The sequence below is a fragment of the Brachyhypopomus gauderio genome, chromosome 4 (genome assembly GCF_052324685.1).
Source record: "Brachyhypopomus gauderio isolate BG-103 chromosome 4, BGAUD_0.2, whole genome shotgun sequence".
Classification (NCBI taxonomy): Eukaryota; Metazoa; Chordata; class Actinopteri; order Gymnotiformes; family Hypopomidae; genus Brachyhypopomus; species Brachyhypopomus gauderio.
In genome coordinates, this window is record NC_135214.1 from 13,893,710 (window position 1) to 13,913,349 (window position 19,640).

Sequence of the window (19,640 nt, forward strand, 5' to 3'; positions counted from 1 at the left end):
AAATATTTGCTCTTAATTTTTAGTCGAGAAAAACGAGTGTTCTCTGGAGATCTCATGGTATAGGGAGTTTACCAGCTCCACATTTAAAAGGCATGTGAGTGGTATACATACAATTTACAGCATTAATGGACCCATTTTGACATGTTAGTTGAGGTATTTGCAGCCAGGCTGATGCTGTATGTTTCAAAAGATCGTTCAAGTCACAGCGTCTAAACACTCCTACGAGCAGTTAAACATCACATCTACTTTTTAACTTAAATAAGAACTTCACCGATTTTGCAAAATGATTCCATCATTCAAATATGTAAACAAAGTAATTGTGAGTGTTTTGGTACGAAATGCGCCATCCTGTATATAGGCTGTGTGTCGGACTTGTCCACACTTCTAGGAAGCACACGCCTTCATGTCTACAATACAAATAATGACCAGTGAACTTTCTCGTGGTTCCAGAATCAAAATGGATCAATTACAGTACAGATCGTTTTTTATTTGTTTGCTGTTATAAATACTAAACATCCCGAAGCTGTGGCTGTCTTGAGTCAACACACAGATTCAAGTTGAGCAACTTCCACTCTGCAATCTTCTAAAACAGGAAGAACGGAAAACTAAGCAGTGACTGCTGGCGTTGGCTCGGTTTGGTGAAGGGAAGAACCCATTTGCAGGCTGGTAAAACACGATTGCTTGCGTTTATCAGTTAATAATGCGGTTTTGAGAGTGAACACTGAAGTAATACGTGAGCTTTAGGTCAAAACGTATAAGAAAGCTATCGCAGAGCAATCACCATTCGTAGCAATGTTGTGATTACAGAATAGTCTTAGAGGCATTAAATGCATTCATTGCGCGTCTGGTTTCTAGTACTGACATTGTTAACAATTCAGATTCAGTAAATGTCTCCAGAAAGGCGCACTAACATCACTCTGACTTTTCTTTACATCTAAACCACTGAATGCTGATGACGTATAACGAAGGAGTTCCCTTTACGCAACCCGAGTAGCCTACTGTATCGGAGCCAATTCGGTCCAATATAATCGGCGCAGATGGAAATTCTGAAGTGAGGGGGACCGAGCTATACAATATATACGTTTATGCTTGTAGATGCTAGATTTCGGATGGGGTCAATATAAATCTGGAGGGGACATGTCGTCCCCACCCCCCCGTCCCCTGTCCAATATGCGGTAACATACTACTCTGTGTCACTAAGACACACGGTCACCGCCCTGGAAAAACAAACTCTGACAAGGGTTCATCCACACAGTCAAGCTCATTTGAATATTAAGCAGCCGTACCTGTTCAGGTCTCTTGACCCGACCCTGCCCTTCTCACCTTCGTCTTTGTGCGCTTTTGCTCAACCTCCTGCATTCAGAAGGTTCACTCGCTCGCTACTTCCTCTCTACACACCTGAATCCTGCTCCTCCACACCTGACGACTGACAAACGCCAACAAGTTCGGATTTACTCCTTGATAGGCTCGTTTCAGTTTTGCTGAGTCGCGCTACGAGCCGTACTGGTGGTCCGCTGGTAACTGCCTTAGCCTGCTCTAAAACGGATGATTGTTGTTCTCAGTGTTTAAATAGGAAATGAGTGAAACCTCTACAATGTCAAAAGATGCCACGATCGTGGTGGTGGGTGCAGGCTTTGCAGGTCTGAGTGCTGCTTCATCTCTTCTTCATGCTGGATTCCAAAACGTCAAGGTTCTTGAAGCAAATGCACGAGTCGGAGGCAGAGTGTGCACGACTAAGCCTTTCAAAGAGAACGTCATTGAGCTCGGGGCCAACTGGATCCATGGGCAGCAGAAGAACCCCGTTTTCCAACTAGCAAAAAAACACAACCTGCTAGCTGAGAAGTCCTTGCTAGACCGTGACAAGTCGTCGCGTGATTACTTTTTCAAGGATGGTGGGAAACACCTCTCAGAAGACCTTGCTGACCCGGTCACCTCTCTCTTTGAAAAACTCCTCACTAAAGCTAACGAGGACGAACTAGGACGCAAGTATAGAGACATGAGCCGGGGAGATTACCTTGATGTCGCCTTTGCAAAATCTCGTTTAGCAGGTTCAGAAGATGGATCGAGGATTTTTGAGTGGTGCAAAAGGAATGAATGCAGTAATGAGGCTGCTTCTTCCTTGTTTGAAGTGGCAGCATCTCAGCTTAGTGAATATAGTGACCTGGGGGGAGAATTTTATAATCCTTTGGGCTCAAGGGGTTACCAGGCAATTTTAGATATTCTACTGAAAGGTGTTCCTTCAGAGATCATTCTCACAAATAAACCAGTGAAGAGAATCCAGTGGGACCTGAATAAAAAATCACAGGGGGCTGAGAGCAGAGAGATGAGCCACCCTGTCAAGATAATCTGTGAGAATGATGAGACCTTTGAGGCCGACCATGTCATTGTGACTGTGTCTTTAGGGGTTTTAAAACGGCAGGCAGGAGCCATGTTTGAACCTGGCTTACCAAAATGCAAGATGGATGCTATAGAGACCCTCGGCTTCGGCACAGTAGATAAGATCTTCCTGCGTTTTAGTAAGAGGTTTTGGCCAGAGGACTGCGCAGGAATTCAACTTGTGTGGGATGAGGGTCCTGAAGATAAGGCAATCTATGACTCACAAAATGAAGGAGATGGCTGGAAAAAGACATGGTTTAAGAAGATCTGTGGCTTTGATACAGTGGCTCGTCATCCTACAGTACTCTGTGGCTGGATTACAGGCAGAGAGGCCCTTCATATGGAGACACTGCAGGACTCTGACGTGAGAGACACCTGTGTGAAGTACGCCTTCTTATCTTGCAATTTTGGCTTATTATATTTATATTTTAAGCAAACATATTTCTGAAATATTTTTGCTTTTATTTTGAAAGGTTGCTCAGGTCCTTCACTGGCTGGTCAGTTCCTGAAGTGTCCCAAGTGCTCATCTCCAGGTGGGGTCATGACCCCCGGGTCTTTGGCTCATATTCATACATTCCCAAGAGGGTAAATGGGGTGAGAAGACAGAAGGCTCTTGGAGCAGCTCTTCCTGATCTTGAAGAAAGCGAGGTATCATTATATTCATCTTTTTCTTGCTGTTAGAATTCTGGTAGGGCATTACAGTTGTTGGAGCTGTGGAGGAGTTTCTGCACTCCTGAAGCCCATAGCCTTGTTCTGCTTTTCTGATTTTCTGGTGTTTAACTCTACCCATAAAATAACACAAAATACAGTCTTCAATTACATCTCAATAATGATAATGGAAGTAAACTCTTCACAGTGTTAATCTTCAAGGTGGTACACCTGCTTCTACATGTCTTTTAGTGTTTGTAGTGTATCAGAGTGGTTACCACCTGTAGCATTTATTCATTCCAGCCAATAATCTACAACAAACAATAATTACTATGATTGACTATCTGTCTCAAGCCGTTGCAGGTGCTGTTTGCAGGTGAAGCCACTCATGTGAATTTCTACGCCACCACCCATGGAGCATACCTCTCTGGGATCAGGGAAGCACAGAGACTCATTAACCACTACATTAAATAGGTACTCTGTCCATAAATAATATATTATTGATATGAAAATATGATAATTATATAATTTAAAATCATGGATGCTTAGAAATTCTTGAATGACAAACAAATACTTAGAGGCATGATTGGTGTTCACAGTAGTGCGGAATTTGTCAGTTTACTTACTCTTATTTTAAAAGGGTAATTGATTTGTAATTAATTAAAAAAAGATGTTACATGATAATAAGACAAATTGTTTAATTTTCCATTAAACATTTTTTCCATTAAAAATTTTCCATTTTCCAAATGTTTAATTGCACTTCCATTATACCTTTTCATTAAAAAAATGGAAATACAGTAGTTGTATTGCGTTTCATTGGCTCTGTGTGATTGGAGGAACATATTAAACCATGGCAAAAATGAGGCATAAAAGAGGCTAGAACTTCACTAGGTGGTGCTATTGTGTAGCTGCTCTCACTGGCTTAGAACATTCCCTAACATGTGATTTATACCCTTATTGTACCACAATCCTTAAAAATGACCTCACTCTAAAGAAAATTATGGAATGTATTTACATTTATGCCATTTAGAAGACACATTTACTTACGAAAGTGCTTCAGGTCTGCTTAAAGTGTACGTAGCTATAATAAATAGGATTAGAATCCAAAAACACTGAACTGCTGGTTGGTAGACGTTCAACACAGATGAGTATGTAGGACATGGATGAGACACTCTGAACGTGGACAAACTCAGGGTATGGATGCACAGTGAGCACAACTAGTTCCAGACAGCAACAGGATTATAGCGTACAGCGTTTGTTGTGCCAGGACGCCTCCAGGGGTCGTGACTAGGGATGTCCCGATCCAGCTTTTTGAACTTCCGATCCGATACCGATATTTATTTGCACTTCCGATCCGATACCGATATCGGCCGATACCGGCCTATCCGAGCATGTATTAAAGTTTAAAGTTATTTAGCCAACTTACTTTGTTGTCAAACTCATGTTGAAAAGCGTTTTACTCTTGATAACAAGTAGCCAGCTGAATTAGGTGTGTTTGAATAATACACAATGGTTGGTAAGGAGAAACTGACCTGTTTATTTAGCAATTAATAAACTCAAAATAGACAAAATATTAAATAACAAACAGAAATAGCATCAGTAAACCAAGGATTAAAAAGCCACAAGTGCAAATAATATTGTAAATTATATTAAAAAAAAAACACACAACCTGAGAGGAAAATAGTCTATTATTAACATTAACATTAACATCCATCAGTGCTCTTGAACAAGTGTAAACCAAAGCTTAAAAAAAATCCGTGCACATATCGTAAACTAATTAAAAGCAAAATGCCTTCTACTCCACACTTTGCTGCTCCATCCCCATCTATACACTCCCTTCAATTCAAACGTTTCTGCCAGTGTTAGTTGTGTAGGACCTTTCTTTTTGTCTTCGGTTTTCATTAGAAACTCGTCATGTTGTTTATGGTGGTATTTCGCTAAATGCTTGATTAGATTGGTGGTATTAAAAGTTCTTACAGCTTTACCACAACGCTTGACTTTACTGTGGCATATGTTGCACTCTACCTCTTCGTCTTTGTCATCCTTTAAGGTAAAATAATCCCACACAACTGACCGATAACTTCAAATTTACACGGCGGTCCGAGATGCCACGGAGCTAAATTGGGGCAGAAACTACGCTCTGAAGGTGTGCTGGAAAATGCGGACCGGATTTTACTCTCACTAGCAAAAACTGGAATGGATTATCTAAATGGGTGCGCTGGAAAACCGGGATCGGACTTAAAAAAACTGGATCGGGAGTCTGGATCGGCATTTTCTCGTGTCTGCCGATCCGATACCGATACGCATTTTTTGCTAATATCGGCGGCCGATCCGATCCAAATATCGGATCGGGACAACCCTAGTCGTGACCTTGGGTATACCATTTGTTGCGAAGCAGTTTTTTTTCCTTTTCCCATTTTTTCTCTCGATGAACACAGAGGTGATGGCTGTGATTGTGGGAGCAGCAGTGACATGGGACAAGCAAAGAGAGTGTCAGAAAAAGTGTAAAAAATAAAGCAAATTGATAACGTTTTTGCAGTGTAGTGGGCAATGAAGGATTTTGTCACGCATTACTCCCATCGGCATTATGGATTGGCCATGTGTTAAGTGTTTCATTATATGTCATGCACATATTTAAGCTATTGGCTGGAATTTTTTAAAGAATGATGTGGTTTTACTGGACTGGGTATGGCATAGTCTCACCTAGAAAGACATGATCCATAAACAATGTCAGCACAGAACTGCTGCAGTACCAGATTTCAAACATTGTTCAGACAGTTTGCGCTAGGTGCCCTGTCCCAATTCTTCTTGCTATTCTTGTTATTTGAGGGTTCTCTATCCTTTTACAATTGGCCTGTCTCCTGAAACACCTGTTTAGAACAGGGAAAAGTGATGTCTGGGTACATCATCTGGATGTGTACTTACATATGCTATATACCTACAAAAACTCACAAGGTTTTTAGGTTCATTTTGAAATTTCACCCAGGGTTGCCACCTAGGTCTGACAAAAAACAAGGACACTGTCATACTGACACAGGGCGGTGAGTGTAATCTGTTGAGGGGGGTGGCGGCGGCGAACGTAAGTTGTTGAGAGGGGGGGGGGGGGGGGGTGAACGTAAAATGTTACCAGAGGGGTTTAAAATGGACACAGCGAGAAAAAAACAGATTTAAAGTGTGCAGAAACAGTCTGAATCGTGGTTTGAACTAACCTAGTTTTTTTGCCGGGACCGAATATTAAAAAGAAGAAAAACCGGGACAAACCGGGACAGTCCCGGGAAAACCGGGACAGGTGGCAACACTACCCAGAAGCCAAACATACCTTTTTGTGAGGAGTGTATGTATACAGCCCCGTCGACAGGGGGGGACAACCGGGTCTGTTGTCCCGGGCCCCAGTGCCAGGGGGGCCCATCAAAGAGCCCAGCAATTTATTTTTTATTTAAAGTCTATAATTATTAAATAATCTTGAAATCTTTCATTAATATAAATTTCTGTACTCAAAATAAGCTCAATGGCTAAAATATATATGTTTTTTTACCTATCTGCATATTTTCCATTAAGTGCATACACCTCCGCCTCCCACTGAAAAATGGTTTGATCATACAAGTTCTCTTGTATTACGTTAACAAATACGAGCCTCTTGTAATTGCAGGACGAAACACGAGAGAACGTGAAGAAGTTAATATTGGGCGTTTTGAAAATAAACAACCATTAAATAATGTGATAAAAAGCGAATTATTTAGAATCATTTCGAGTATATGTATAAAGATTTAACTTAAATAAGTTTAACTAGGGTGGCCATATTTTTGTTTGGGAAAACCAGGACACTGTGTGTAAGTTGTCGAGCGGGGGGGGGGGGTGGCGAACGTAAGTTGTCGAGCGGGGTGGGGGGGGGGGGCGAACGTAAGTTGTTGGTTCTCCGCCAGTTGAGTATGATGAGGCTCAACTGGTGAGGCTCAGGGATTCCGTGTCATACAGCGCCGTGCTCAGGGTCCTAGTGCCTGTAGAATTAATGGCCCGATTAACGTAATTTAAAACCCAGGACATTTCCACAGTTTTAAAAAATATCCCGGGACGCCCGGGACAGGACGTGAAATACGGACATGTCCCGGGAAATACGGACGTTTGGTCACCCTAGTTTAACGTGCTGGAAAATATTGAAATGGACCTTTAAAGTGACGTACAAGTGCTTGAATTCCACCTTAAAAGGTATGAATCCTGCAAACATGACTTTGTTCATTGCGCTGAAGCGCGGCGCGCGAAGTTACAAAAGTCGAGAGGTGCTTGACGCATCGACAGCAGTGAGGTCCTCTCGCACGGGCGGAGCCACTGCGATTACGTCATTTTCGCCTCGCGAACCCGCGCAGCTCGCGACGCGTCAAGTATAAACCAGTCAGCTGTCAGAAACAGCTTTGATGTGTGGCTATATTATATACTATATGACCTAACACAAGGATTGTCTGCCACAGAGGAAATTCAAATGACGTCCACATGAAACTTTCGGGCCCAAGCAAGACTGTCAACGGGAATTTACTTTAAAGCTCTTATAGCACAGCACATTTCACATCGCCTGACAGACTGTGTCAAATGGTGGAGATCCCTGGTAGGGATGTACCAAAAGACTAGAAAACTAGACTAGACTAGTGAACCAGCCTTGTGCTACTATATAGTGGTGATTTAGATCACTTAAAATTTTTTGTCAGGCTCCCACCACTGTAGAATTATAAAGTAACCTACATATTTAATTATGTAGAAACTTTTGAGTTTATTTAAAATAGAATAATACAAATTAAATAAACATGTGTACTCTTTATTAGTGACTGCATGGCAAGTGGAATACAGGCTATACACACTGAGCAACAAATGTTTAGATGTCACTAGAAGATATTAGCACATCATGTTATTTAATGTTAACATCAGAAACTCAATATTATCTAGTGTATATTACTATATTTGGGCATAAAATGACTGTTCAACACTTAGAAGACTGCTTCATATAATAAAAAAGAATACAAGCACTTAAAGAGCTACAGTGGATACGCCAGATTATGCAGGTAAAAACAAAGGTGTGACAGCTGCCTTTCAACTAACCAACCTCTGTTATCCCAGTGGCTTCTCATTAAAAGAATAGCATATTAGAATATTGTATTTTTTTTGTTTTATATAATGATCCTTGTACAATTTGTTTAAAAGAAAATGATTCTCAAAATCGACTTATCCAGCCTCATGTTTTTGATTGTAAAATAGTTATTTAATGTGTATTTTAAATAAAGAAATTACATGTAAACAAACAGATGTAAAATTCAGTCATCTGTATGGTAGTGTCACTCTGTCATACTTTAACTCAGACACTCAGAGCTTTCTGTCATACTGGTAAGATCTTGCGGTCTCCTAAAACAGGCCCTTCTCTTTCTTCAGGTTCTTCTGTTTCCATATGGGCATGGAATAGAAGTTCTGTCGTGAATAGCCCAAGACCAGACTGAAGTCTTTGTCTGAGAGATACTCCTGTGGACACAAACAGTGAGAGGAGCTTAACGAGCTCAACAGTTTACACTGCTCATCTTAATAATTAATTGTCTCATTATTATAATAAGGATAACTCATTACGACTTAAGCTTTGTGTTCATTAAGATCTTTTTTGTTTCTGTTATACAAATGCGATGCACTTACCTCTCTTCTGGATGGGTCAACACCCTCGGGTAATTTATCTATCTCGCAGTTCACCAGCTGGTCTGCTGGGAAGGTCGGCAGTCTGGACGAGGACATGGCTCCTGCTGAATCCTTGCCGTTGATTTGAGAGTTAGGCTTGGCCATATCCTGTACTCACAAATACAGTTTGGCTTATGTTATATGGTCTCAAAATTAATATTAAAATGTAATACTTAAAATGGCCATGTAAACCTAAATTTGCATTTACATTTTAATTTAAATTTTGAGGCTGATTTGCTTACATAATGTTAGACGGCACATGATTGATAAATAAATTCAACTCATTATTATTAATTATTAATATATACAAATCTTCTTCTTCTTCTTCTTCTTCTTCTTCTTATTATTATTATTATTATTATTATTATTATTATTATTATTATTATTATTATTATGGTTGATGTTATTACAGTATTGCTATTATTACTTCCTAGATCTGTTCTACAGTTGCTCACCAAGACCACCTGCTGGATAAAATTAGGAATATTTAAAATAAGAAAAGATACCCACCACTGTAATTTTGATCATATCAGTTGCATCTCCAAGCTCTGACTTCAGCTGTTCATAGGACTTTCCATCCTGCGAAAGAAGAAAACATTTAAATTCTGTTTGTTGTCAAGTGCAAATCCTGACCAGTGTCAGTTCTGAAAGTGACAGAAAGGCACTCACACTCCACATGTGAGGGTCCCATGCATGGAACCAGCCGGTGAAGGTGGGGGGTTCAAAGCCTTGCTTGACCACTATGATGGGTGTATCCACATCCCGCCCAGCGGGGTGGGACTTTAAGTACTCTTGCGCCGTGGAAACAGCTTCCTTCTTTTCCGTGTCATTGGCTCCTTTCCCAATCCACAGGAAAATCTGAGAAATAAACCATGGTTTTCACTCTCATAAGCAAGGTGTCTCCAAACAACAGAATGAAATTCTGTTATGGTCTGGATGTTAATGAAAGCCAGAATCCTTGAGAAGTGGCTGATTGTGACTGACCTGGTCCCAGGCATCCAGCAGCATGACATCATCCTCATCCAGGTCATCTTGATTAAAGTTTGAAATCTCAGTTGCAATGAATGTACCGGTCTGATTAGAGCACTCAAACAGACGTGGCGTGATCTGGCTGTTTTCTTCCTGAAGTCTGTTCACAATCACAGAAACACAGAGCTTAATCACAGTGTCATGTTTCAGCAGTGCACTCGTGCAGTGTTGGACTGACTGCGTTTTGACATTTCACCTCTTGCCACTGGCGTACTGTGACTTTCCTCCCAAGTTCACCCAGAAGTCGGCAGGTTCCTGACCCTCTGCTATCACGTTCTTCTCCCTCTTGGAAATGAGGTCACCCAAGGATCTGGCCATCTCTCTCTCATCTCCACTGCAGCCCTGCAGGGGCAAGATGAGGTGGAGAATGATTTTATTTGGATTTGCATGTTAAAACGTCTCATCACTTTCACAGATGATAAATCCTGACATTGCAGTGAATGCTGCTGTTTCTGCACTCATAGATGAAAATGAAATGAAAACATAGCTGGTCATATTAAAAAATAAGCTTTAAATAAATTTGATATAAGAACATTGGAGTGATTCACATCTTAGAATCTTTGTTATTATTATTATTAGACATAGGTATAAGCAATTTGAGTTTTTTAATCCAAATACTGCTGGTGATCTCCTCATAGCAGGAATCTAGACTATGGTGTAAGTGACACTGACCTTTCCATACCACAGGTAACAACAGTTGATCGTGCTGAGCACGAAGACATCGTTGGAGTTCAGAGAGGACGCTCGGACGGGCACCTCTATGGCACGTGTGTTCAAATGATTAGAACCATGAACATGGAACAGTCTTGATCTGGGTTGAGAGTTGTTGGAACCCTCTCTGGAGCTTCCTTCCTGTGGAGCAATCAGAACTTCAGATGTTCTATTTCACGAGGTACTTTTTAGAAGGAAGATTTGTGTCACCGTAAGAGGTTTCAAAAGATTCTCAGCCTTTACTGTTGGGCTGAATGATACATTGGACCCACCTCATAAATCACCATCTTGCCCTTGAAGATGGCCATGAGATGCATGGGTTCTTTTCCCATAGGCACTCGGACCTGTACTGGCTCGCCATTAAACTTCTGGTCCAGAATGACTGCTTGGTATGCAGACGCCGTCAGCTCTGCTGTGCTAGCATGACGTCCCTGCGACACATTAAGAAGTTCCTGTTTGTACAGAATGTATATATATGGCTCACCAGCCACCAACTGTGATTAGTTTTCAGGCCATCTGTTGCTCAGTGGATTGTTCTGTTTCCCACACACACACATATAGAGAATGAGAGAGATTAAAAATACCATATGCACTTACTTGCCACATATACAGAATGTAGTGCATTTTCCCATTAACTTCATATTTGTAGAGGATGAGGTAGCAGTCACCACCATAGAAGTGGCCCAACCACTTTCGGTCCACGGGGACTAACCCATTGTCCTCTATCCTCCATATCTAAAAGAAGAGAGAGGACACATCTACTCGCAGGTATTTTGGAATCCTACACACATCTACCTCCCCCCTGACACAATAGTGGTGACACTCCCAATGATTTAATGCCAAACAAAGAAACAGCAGTTGTGTTTTATGAAAACATTCTGACTGATCGCCCACATGGCGGATCCAGGATGAAAATAATGACAACCAAAACAACTTGTCATAAACTATGACAGCACATATCTGATATGTTGTTATGGCCTGATGAGATCTCAAGATTGCTGTCAGGTTTTATTCAGTGTGTCTCGTGTAAGAATTGTTCTTCCGATGAACCGGTAGAGTCCATTTGCAAGGTTTTATGGACCATCAAAAATCTAAATCAGTGCCACAGGTGAAGGTGCATGAGTCTAAGGAGCAGTCAAGATACCAAGTGAAAGCAAAATGAACACAGAGCAAAACTTCAAAAGCAGGTATGTGTTGAAAAACAGAAGACAACATGCTCAGAATTACAGTAGATAAGGACAACCCTTGCAAACTGAAGGAGAGAGTTCCTAAAGGGGCTAGAGACCTCTGGTGGTCGGCCCCGGGACTGCTGGGAGTGCCTGACACACCTCTTTCCCCTTAACACACGAACGGCACTTAAAGGTTAAATTTGCAGGCAATATCAATGACATTACAATGTAGAGAATTGAGCTATAATAGTTTTTTTTTTTACATGTTTCAGGCCATGCCTTCTGTGCTGTGTTCTAACTCGGGTCATTTCCTGCAACTTTATTTATTGCCTTTGCCTTTTACCTGAGTCTGTTCTTTAGTCTTTGAATTTGATGTATTTTGGTAACTTTGATCAAAAGAGTAATTGGAAGGAGGCAAAATGCATTGAATAATTTTTAACATTCCAGTTACATTTCTTAATATATCACTGACCTCTGCTTCACCAGAACCATCATCCACCATTTTTTGCTGGGCTGCTATGTCAGGCCTGGCATGCATTGATGTGGCATCAAACTTCACTTGCTCCACTTTGGCTAATGTGAAAATTAAAGCACAAATTAAATTTTAAAAAGGCTAGCTTTTTTTTCTGCTTACACAGAGACATCACGTGTGGTTGTCACTGGTGCCATAGACCAGAATTCTCCCCCTAGCTCACCTATTTTGCCTCGGCTGTGTGTGGTGCCCATTCCAGTTGTCTGCCCCTTCACGGTCCATTTCTGGAACAGCTGTTTGAATACGGAGGACTCTGAGCCATCATTCACCATTTCCACATATGTGGACGGAGGATACCCTTTAGCCTTTTTGTAGGCCTGAAGATGAAGAAGACTTGGTTAGGAACTGCTTCTTTGCATAAGGAACCTGTATTGCTGTCATTATGAGGTCTATGGAAAAACCCACATTCAGAACTCCACTGTCACCACATTTGGTCATGTGACTAACACACTACGTTGCTTCAGTTCCGTTTAATTTTCAACTCTCACCTCAGCCTTCTCCGGTGCTTCAGTCCTCTCTGTCTTTGAAGACTTTCGGCCCTTCCAGATAAAAATCCGTATTCCACCCTGATCCAGCAAATAGCAGTCCTATCAAAGAGAACAGATGTGTTTTTGATGTAATAAGCATAACTTCAATCATCACAGGTCCTGTTTAAATAGTGTCTTTTTCTCTGACATTTCTCATGGATGGTTGTTACTAATCTATTAATTGGTGAGCCGTGTGGTACCTGACAACATGACTATGTTCACAGACATGAAGTATTTTTCTAGATGCTAATGTAAGGAGGGTTTCTTGTGGTTTTACTTCTCTTTGTCTGTCTTTTGCTTCTTAATTTAACTTCGGTTGTCGCATCAGATCATACAGTTAAAAATTAACGTCTAGGGCCAGGGAACTGCCTTAAACAGGAAGTAAGTTTGTTTCAGTTCCTGCCATGAGAAAGCGATCTTGGACAGAGTTCTCTTTTCTGTAGCTTTGCAGTAATGTTGTTATTGATTACCCAAGGACCCTTATCGTCTGCTCATTATTTTATGGACCTTAGTATTTAATTGTGCACAAGCAGTGAACTGATGGAACATGCCTTTGAACTGTGCATATGGCCTTCTGGGAGCTGCGCAATCACAAGGCTGCAGTTAAAAATGGACTCTGCACATTGAGCTCTCTAGAGTTCCTCTTAGTTCATGGAAATCTGAAGGCCTGTTTAGGGCCTTGTCTTGTAGGTTTTGAAATGATCTTCATTATATGAATGGGTACAGGTTTCCACTGTTTTGCTTTTCATATTTGATAATAAATAATAATTTTTTGCGGGAATTTTTATAGAAAATATTTTAGCAGGTTGGGTCCTTTACAGCTAATAAATGCATTTTTTTACATTTAATACCGGTGTTTTATAATGCCATATATAACACTTATAAAACACCATGTATCATCAGTGGTTTTTAAATAGCAGACTTTCATGTGGTTTGGTCTGGTGTTATGGCTTATCTCTTACTTCAGGATTAAGCAGGTCTTGTGTGAGAGGCTTCACCGCTACCTCCTGGACCACCAGGTTGCCATCGGCATCGGAAACACTGCACAAAGCAAACATTTTAGTGCAGACACTGAAAAAGGGCACAACAACGTAGCAGAACTGGCATTAAACTTTAGTAGAGTAATGAATTCCTGGGCAAGTTTGTAATTTATTTTTAACCTGGAAAAGTGCGTTGACAAAACATATGGGAGGTATTTTTATAAACAGGTTAAATAGCCTCAGTTGTAATGTGATCTCACTGGAAGAGTTTGATGCTGGACTTGAGTTTCTCCTCCACCACCTCGTCTGGAATGGGATCTTTAATGTCCTGTTTCTCTCCCAAGACCTGTTTCATCAACTTCATGGCCTCCTCAGAAGATTTCTCATCGTCTCCCTCCACCACCACCACCTGTGCACGGCCTCCCCTCTCTCGGTCACGAATATCCTTTGCCAAATTCATTCCCTACCAAGAGAGCCGGCATCAAAACCAAGTTATTACTGGATCATGTAGACGTGTTTTTTTTTTTTTTGACATACAAAAGATTGAAAATGTCATGCTAGACTGAGCACAGTTTTTTTACACCTATCAATCTTCTGGTCTGCCAGTACAGTAGTGATATATTATTCATATATTCTGACATGAAGTCCTCTGATGTTCTCACTGATGTTCTCACTGATGTTTTACCCGAAGTCTCTCCATGCGATTGCTCAAAGGTCCGTTCCACTGGACGACGACGCTTCCCAGGTCCAGCAAGAACACGTCGCCTTTGTTGAAGCTGCTCCAGCTCATATTCACCTGAGCACAGACGGAAGCAACTTTGATCAGAGCTTTTCTGCAACTTACTTTTCTGCAACGTAGGTTTTGCTTGGAGGGGAAATCGCCTGCAGGGCATGGTGTTGTTCCAATCACCTCCGTCACTAGTGGATAGTGTAATGCCGGGACTTTTACCTTTGTTTTCACCATTTTCCTATGTTCTCCACTAATGTGTGTTTCAAATTTAATTATAATAATTCAGACCACCATGGTGAAAGTATATATAAATTATATATATATATATATATATATATATATATATAATTTATATATATATATATGTGTGTGTGTGTGTGTGTGTGTGTGTGTGTGTATTTTAAGTTTTTTAAGTTAAGTGTAAAAAATCTTTCACGTGGGTGTGTAAACTGAGAGACGTGTTGAGTTTCCTGTGTTAGGGCAGGCGTGTCTCTCCTCTCACCTCTCCTGCCACCACGTTCTTCTTGCCTTTGACATGTAGAAGTCTGCGGATGTTGTACGTGTTCGTTTCCACTTGCTTCATACCCGAAGCAACTCCACCCTTCTTGTAACTGAGATAAAGAGGATTTAGCAATTTTTCATGTTATCTGTTCCTCTTGCAGTTTAATCTCTAGATTTACATTTTGCTAATTTCAGAAATACAGAAGAAAAGGCTCGGAGCTATGGTCTATAAATGTCTTGAAGACATTGCCTGTAGAACCTGCTCTACGAGGACCATTGTCATCAGTCACTCAGTGGAGCAACAGAACTCAAGGCTCAAGGCCTCTGCTAATGTGACTTTAAACAGTACCGTAATCATGTCAGGCTCAGTCACAGGTGTTTGAACATGGACGGTAAAAGCAAATGTATATTTCATCCAAGATAAACCAAGACCATTAATCTGACCCTTGACAGCAGGGATCTTACATGATGCCTTGTTTGAAGTATCCTTGGAATTTGGAGCTCTCGCAGCCCTGCGTCTCGCGGTGCTGCACGGCCACGCCCCCCAGGTGCTCATCCATTTGGGTGGTGTATATGGCTGCAGCCCCCTGCTCATCCACAGAGGTCTCCTTGCCCAGCCAGTAGTGGATGTCATAACTGAAGGAGCTGCTCGTCTTTTGTGTCTGACAGAGCGGAACACGTTTTTATCCCCCTCCAGTCTGTGAAACTTTACTGAGCACTTAATGACACTTTTAAGTTCATTCATTACCTGATATCATGCAGTAAATACTTACATTTAGTATTAAATAGCTGTCTCCCTCATAAAAGTGTCCATGTGTTTTAGGTGGGCAGGGCACCAGTTCCATATTCTGACCCCAATAAAACAGATGTCTGATAAGTGGTATGTTACAGAATCACACTGAGGGGGAAAAAAACTACCATCGAATGACAAGGGAATCACTTTACTGGCTCTGCGTGAACATTCACGTCTCACCTCAACTCTCCATATCTGGAGTCCTGGTGTGGTTTTATTGAGGACCTTTTGAACTTCGCTCTTTACTTGTGGCATGGCGTCAGCTTCAGAGTGAGGGACGTACCTTTAAGACAGAAAAATGAGGAAACCACTCTTTAATCAGTGTTTAATAAACATACACTTATTGCCAGAATAAAATAGTTTGTGCCATAGAGGATAATGAGACTAAGTTTATTATGGTTATTAATTAGTCTAATTTACTTTCCCCTAGTAAAGCTCACAGGACAGAAAATGAAAGTATTACTTCCATCTACTGCACACACATCTATTTGTTTCTTGCTAGCTGTCATGTCTAAGAGTCACAGTCTCATGTAAATATGTAAATGTGTTGAGCCGGGGGCTCTGTGTGGAAATGTCCTTGTAATTCAGATTTTCTGGCATTGCCTTTTTTGTCTGCAGGTTTCTGTAAGTAATTATCACTTAAGTGGATTACAATGGCTCAAAGGTCTAAATTACTTAAATGCTATGAGTTAATAAGCAATTCAGTGCTCTTAAACCTTCCAGTTCGGTCGTTCCAGTTCATAACGGTCTTGAGGAAGTAATACTTTCCGAATGTGTTGCACAGGAAATATTATCAGAAAATTGCACACACTGATTTTTTTGGTTGTGCACATGCTGCCAAGCTGTTTCAGTATACTCTACTACATGGGTTTAGCTGGATATAAATTGAGCCCATCACTCAAAGCCACATCACTCACCATGTTCAGTGATGTTTTAAGATGGCTGGGCAGAACATCTGAGTCATTAATGCTTGAGTGGGCCTGAGTCAATGTGCTCACCATCGCTTAGTAACTGTCACCTGCTTCAGAGCCCCAGAGCGTCAGAGCTGCAGAGGAAGTAGTGTGGTACTATTTAGGGATTGGGCTTCACTGCTGACTTCTTCCAGTTTTATTTCATGTTTTGACTGGGTGACAACTGCTTATAATAGTTTTGTAGCTAAAGCAAAGCGGTTTGGTTGTCAAAATGACACAAAATTATGTAATGTTTCTTTGTTTCTCTGTTGCTTTTACTGAGTCTTTTGACAGAAACATAAATAACACCGGACATTACACCCTGTTCTGTCTGCACAGAAAGAGTGCAGAGTATGTATCCTATGTACCTATGTATCATTGTACCTAACCACAAACCATTTTCTGTGTAAATATGTCACAAATGGCAGAACTGTGAGCTTGAAGTGAACTGTGAGCGTGAAGTGAACTGTGAGCGTGAAGTCTTTAGTATTATGATAAGACTGGCTTATCACTTGACTGATGATCTTGAGTTCGTACTGGTTAACTTAATCCAATAAGTGAGGGACCTGACTCTAAGTTTAATTGAAAAAAAAAACTACCTCTGCTCAGCCTGTAATGAATGTCACAGGTGAAGTTGCTGACACAGGAAATGTTCTTATACCCCTGCATGCCAATCTCTGTACTAACAGAGAAAGGAAATAAAAAATTTACCTCCAGTGCCATATGTAAGACCTGATGTTATCTTAACAAGAATCAAGCTAATTGATCTCAGAACTGACATTGCAGGATACCATATATTCTTTATCGTTCAGTGTTCTACTGCAGTGTGTTTGGCGGTTACGTAAGGTGGTCTGGCGGTTGCGTAAAGTGCACTGGGTTTGCCAGACAAGCACTGGGTTTGCCACCAACCCTCCTGCTGGTACAGGGCTCTGCCTACCTTCAGACCAAGCTATCTGGAACACAGTTACTGGGGCTTTGAAATAAAGTTCTAATACAAACCATAGCTCTTCTTACATACACCTTGTAGGTTCACAAGCTATGAAGAATAAAGTCCATTAAATGAAGTTAGACCATTAAGGTGTTCTCAGATTGTCCCCATTATTCCACTTGTGATTCTAAGCAGAATCAGAGCTGCACCACACCAGCATAACCACACCCTAAATGAACGATACTCGCTTGCTGCCAGAGCTGTGAATTCATTTCTACTCACAACACTTTTTCTGAATAAATCATCATTTAAACCAGTCACAGTCACAGTTTACCTCAGTCACACTGTTTCTGACTCCAACCCGGAGCAAAATTTGATGCTAAATCATAACCCTGAGGAGCAGCCGCTCCAGAAACACGTCAGCGTTGGTCATGGCTATGACTTGTTTGCTGCGCCTCCATTCAGAGAGCACTGACGTAGCTCTGTGGTAGCATTACAGCTCTAAAATTATACATTGCTTCTAGTAAAGTCTACAACAAAATGTTTTGCCAAGCAAAACTTAAATTCACGTAGGTGCAGACCATACCTCATTGGGTAAACATGAAAAAAAGGTATATTTATATTTTGACTGGTCATAAAGCAGTAAAACATTCAGTGATATTTTATACAATCATTAAATTACAACTATTTCTTGATTGAGACAGAGCTCCCCAGCAGCACAGAGAGGGACTCACCTGCGGAGAGACGGCGATGTGGAGACGGACAGGTGCTATGGGACGGAACAGATGGTGTCGGAGACTCTCTCCTGTTCCCTCCCTACTTTACAGCCCCTGTACTTTGCCTCCCGGCCAGGCTGTCTTTCTGCAGCCAGAAAACGGACCTTTTATGGCAGGCGAAGTGGATCTACATACAGGTGTGCATGGTGTCATCCCCTTCACAGGCGGCAGCTCCCAGCTTCAAAACCCTTCCTGGAAACTGCAGAGTCCTACACATGTTTGGCCTGAAGATCTTGATATTCAAGCATGGATAGTTGTTGAAAGCAGCAACAATCTAACATTGCTCTCTGGGTTTCAACTAAAATAAATACAAAACAAGTGTGAATGAAAGTCCATCTGGAATGCATAAAGGTTTAACTCCTTCATATCTAAGGTGTTATATAACCGGTCTACTCTGGTCTACTCTTGCATCTGGTACAGTGAACCTCATCGTATGTTATTTTGCCTACAGCTGAAATATGATTGTTAACAAGTTGTGTAAACAATGATAAATAAATAGGTTTGTAATAAATTATAAATATTATTATGGTAAATAGACTACTCAAAGCATGCTTAGGTAAAAAAAAAATTAACCCTAACTCTAGTTAACTACTAATTTCTGAAGTGTCCAAAAAATTATTTATCCACCATTTCTCCCTTTATGTCAACGTTTCTTAATAAACTCTTGGAAATGCAGAAACAATGGTCTTTTTATATATTTGGACTAGTCTTTGCACAAGGTGCCCTCACATGACTTTAGCAACCTCTTAGAAACAAGTGTACTGATTATCCCTAAGCTGTTTTACACTGATTAATAACATGTAAAATCTGAATTTAGAATTCAGTAATGGCTTTAAAATTTTTTTAAATGATCAAAATCTCCATGCAGCATTTGGAGCTCCAGAGTGGGAATCAGAATACCAAAAGTGGGTTTATGTGACTGTTGTTGAGATGTACAGTGGCCCTTTGTAATGCTCCCTCAGGCCAGTGTAATAGTTTCTGCTTTTGTCCTGACCAGTGTGCACAGCAGCTCAACACTGAATCCATTGTGAATGACGTTGCTTGTGAGCGCTCCATGGGAAACTGAGGTTAGAACGCATTTATGATTTAAGGTTTGTGTGCCGTTTAGCAACCTATGACCCTAACACACGCACACAAAAACACTCCCTAGTAGCTCCAGAGCTCATAAAATCAAAACATGCGCATTATTTACACTGACACCGGCTTCTTGCACTGCTCAAAAGACACAAGCAATGCCATCTTAATTACTGTAACAAAGGCTTTCAATGGCTTTGAGTTCAACCT

The 19,640-nt window shown here is 41.0% G+C and overlaps 2 protein-coding genes across 4 annotated transcripts; one reads left to right on the forward strand and one right to left on the reverse strand.

The window, feature by feature from the left end:
• Positions 1-383: 383 nt before the first annotated feature.
• LOC143512304 (spermine oxidase-like) lies at positions 384-3,821 on the forward strand. The gene is made up of 3 exons (XM_077002445.1): positions 384-2,760; positions 2,850-3,024; positions 3,379-3,821. Exons 1-3 carry the CDS (start codon positions 1,577-1,579, stop codon positions 3,496-3,498), a joined length of 1,479 nt encoding a protein of 492 aa, XP_076858560.1. The 5' UTR covers positions 384-1,576; the 3' UTR covers positions 3,499-3,821.
• A 3,989-nt stretch (positions 3,822-7,810) lies between these two features.
• Positions 7,811-19,543, reverse strand: vil1 (villin 1). 3 transcript variants are annotated; one of them, XM_077002448.1, is made up of 21 exons: positions 18,315-19,543; positions 16,620-16,747; positions 15,883-15,985; positions 15,683-15,757; positions 15,375-15,571; positions 14,911-15,019; positions 14,364-14,474; positions 13,939-14,141; positions 13,661-13,739; positions 12,660-12,758; positions 12,335-12,488; positions 12,112-12,212; positions 11,068-11,205; positions 10,743-10,901; positions 10,432-10,611; positions 9,956-10,101; positions 9,715-9,859; positions 9,400-9,588; positions 9,241-9,309; positions 8,692-8,838; positions 7,811-8,526 (listed from the first exon to the last, which is right to left on the reverse strand). In XM_077002448.1, exons 3-21 carry the CDS (start codon positions 15,955-15,957, stop codon positions 8,413-8,415), a joined length of 2,490 nt encoding a protein of 829 aa, XP_076858563.1. In that variant the 5' UTR covers positions 15,958-15,985; positions 16,620-16,747; positions 18,315-19,543; the 3' UTR covers positions 7,811-8,412. The 3 variants fall into 3 exon arrangements, with proteins under 3 accessions (XP_076858563.1, XP_076858562.1, XP_076858564.1); XM_077002447.1 differs by lacking the exon at positions 16,620-16,747; XM_077002449.1 differs by lacking the exons at positions 16,620-16,747; positions 18,315-19,543 and having other exon boundaries at positions 15,883-15,997.
• Between the last annotated feature and the right edge of the window lie 97 nt (positions 19,544-19,640).

Bases quoted from the DNA above. Each gene is read 5' to 3' on its own strand.
- LOC143512304 (XM_077002445.1), top strand. From the start codon at position 1,577: ATGAGTGAAACCTCTACAATGTCAAAAGATGCCACGATCGTGGTGGTG. The intron at 2,761-2,849 runs GTACGCCTTCTT...TTATTTTGAAAG, and splicing joins GTGAGAGACACCTGTGTGAA to GTTGCTCAGGTCCTTCACTG. The intron at 3,025-3,378 runs GTATCATTATAT...ATCTGTCTCAAG, and splicing joins CTGATCTTGAAGAAAGCGAG to CCGTTGCAGGTGCTGTTTGC.
- vil1 (XM_077002447.1), bottom strand. From the start codon at position 15,957: ATGCCACAAGTAAAGAGCGAAGTTCAAAAGGTCCTCAATAAAACCACA. The intron at 12,213-12,334 runs GTGAGCTAGGGG...TTTTCACATTAG, and splicing joins ACACAGCCGAGGCAAAATAG to CCAAAGTGGAGCAAGTGAAG. The intron at 10,612-10,742 runs GTGGGTCCAATG...ATTGCTCCACAG, and splicing joins GCAAGATGGTGATTTATGAG to GAAGGAAGCTCCAGAGAGGG.